The 2,074-nt window shown below is 34.6% G+C and overlaps 1 protein-coding gene across 1 annotated transcript; it reads right to left on the reverse strand.

Moving 5' to 3' along the window:
• Nucleotides 1-682: 682 nt before the first annotated feature.
• On the reverse strand, nt 683-1,285 carry LOC138901084 (protein PXR1-like). Its single transcript, XM_070188816.1, has 2 exons — nt 1,171-1,285; nt 683-1,065 (listed from the first exon to the last, which is right to left on the reverse strand). Exons 1-2 carry the CDS (start codon nt 1,283-1,285, stop codon nt 683-685), a joined length of 498 nt encoding a protein of 165 aa, XP_070044917.1.
• Nucleotides 1,286-2,074: the final 789 nt, after the last annotated feature.

Consider the following 2,074-nt stretch of genomic DNA (forward strand, 5'->3'; position numbering starts at 1 on the left):
AAATGACCAAAATTGGTCGGTTAATTCGGCCGGTCATTTAAAAAAACCGACCAACTTTGGTCGGTAATTTTACTTTTTAATAAAACCGACCAACTTTGGTCGGTTATTTTCGTGCGAAAATATAATTAAAGAGTATAAATCAAATAAAGACAGTCATTAAACAAAATGCACCAATAGTCTACTGGTAGAATAGTATTCTTCCACAGTACAAACCCCGGTTCGATTTTCAGATGTTGAATCTTTTGATTACATAATTAAAATACCGACCAACTTTGGTCGGTTTTTTTTTGCAATTTTTCTTTTTTGAATTTAATTGACCGACCAAAGTTGGTCGGTAATTCTGACCAACTTTGGTCGGTATACCTTTCCTGCCCCTAAAATACCGTCCACACGTAAATGGTCGCGTTTTGGTCGGTTATTGGCCATTATCGACCAATGTTGGTTGGTTTTTTTGATCGATTTTTATCGGATTTCTAGTAGTGAGACGACAATAGTAACTTGCGTATTTTCAATGTCTTGAGAATATTTGTTTGCAACATGTTGTTTTTGGATTGGAGTGACAGTTTGCTTATCCTTACAATCTTTTCCAAGCTGGTCCTCCCATCTAACATTCTTTTCATTTCTGCTTCTTCTTTTGCTCTTAGTAGCTAGATGGTATAATGTTTCTCCTCATTTTGCTTCCTTATTTCATGAGTCTTTTTTCCTGTTCTTGCTGAGTAGTAGCAGATGTTGATGTTGATTCTTTATTTTCAGCATATTTGTTCCTTGAATGGGATTCAACCTGCTTAGTGACTATTTGCTTGACTAGGTGGTTCTTAGACTCATCAATTATATTGTTTTGAGGTTTGGAGGAATCTGGTTCATTTATGCTAATTCTTTTATTCCTCCTTCTAGATTTCCTCCTGTTGACTTCCTGAAAATCATCTTTATCTTGTTGATTGTTTTTGCCACTATCACTCTTGTTGTTACCACTGTCACTCTTATTTTTCTTTTTAGCTGTTTCTTTTATCTTCTTCTTTGCAGCATTGTTTATCTCGTTGTTCCTACATTGCTTCTCTTCATGCCCTTGTAATTTTCAATAATGACAGTATGTAGGAGAATCTTCATATTCAATTTATAACCACTCCCCATCTTCTGAACCATGAAGCATGTCGTACCCCAACCATATACTGTCTTGTTTTGGTTTAAGTAGGTCAATCTCAACTTTAACTTTGGCCACCTTACCTCTAGATTTAGAATAAGTAGCTTGATTATGACCAACAACAGTTCCTATAAATTGAACCATTATGGATATAATATCCCATCTAAAACGGTGCCATGGCAACTTATGAATAAGAATCTAGACAGGAACTATGGAAGTTTCTTGTTCTGACTTAAAATCACGAGTCCATTTCATAACTTTCGTAGTGTATTGACCTAGGTAAATGAATCATTTGAAGTATATGTGATTGAAATCAATCTCGTTTGTAAAATTAATGTACACTGTTTTGTAGTCATAGTAGGCAATCTTAACATTTCCTTTCAAATGGTAGTGACTAACAAAGAGTTCTCTCACTTCCTCCATGGTTGGTTTTCCTTTGATAAATTTTCGAACAATAGTAAATTTGCATTCATTTGCAAGGTTAACAAAATAGTCTTGAACATTGAATTAAACTGCGGGCTTACCGAGATGTGTACCATGAGTGATACTAATATCAGTCGCCTTAGCAGCCAGAGCTTCTCGAACAACAGTTGCAAAGGTCGGTTTCGATGGAACAAATGATTTTACTTTATTATTGTCATTTTTCCCTCTGTGGAAACGTTGTTATCAGTGTCTGTGTTGGTATATTTATAACAATTGCAATGGTTTGAGAATTCATAGATTTGTGATTCGGGGAATTTTTGTTTTTTGGAGGTGGGTCGAAATTTGACAACCACCATCTGACACCCCTCATCTTAATAATAAGAGTTTAGATTATATATGTCACAAGTATAAAGATTTTTTAAACCATCATATCATATTACCTGTTGTACGAAGTAAGATCGCTTATTTTTAAGTTAAAAAATTTCACATTATAAGGAGGTTTACCGATAA

This window comes from Nicotiana tomentosiformis, chromosome 11, assembly GCF_000390325.3.
Source record: "Nicotiana tomentosiformis chromosome 11, ASM39032v3, whole genome shotgun sequence".
In the NCBI taxonomy this organism is placed as follows: Eukaryota; Viridiplantae; Streptophyta; class Magnoliopsida; order Solanales; family Solanaceae; genus Nicotiana; species Nicotiana tomentosiformis.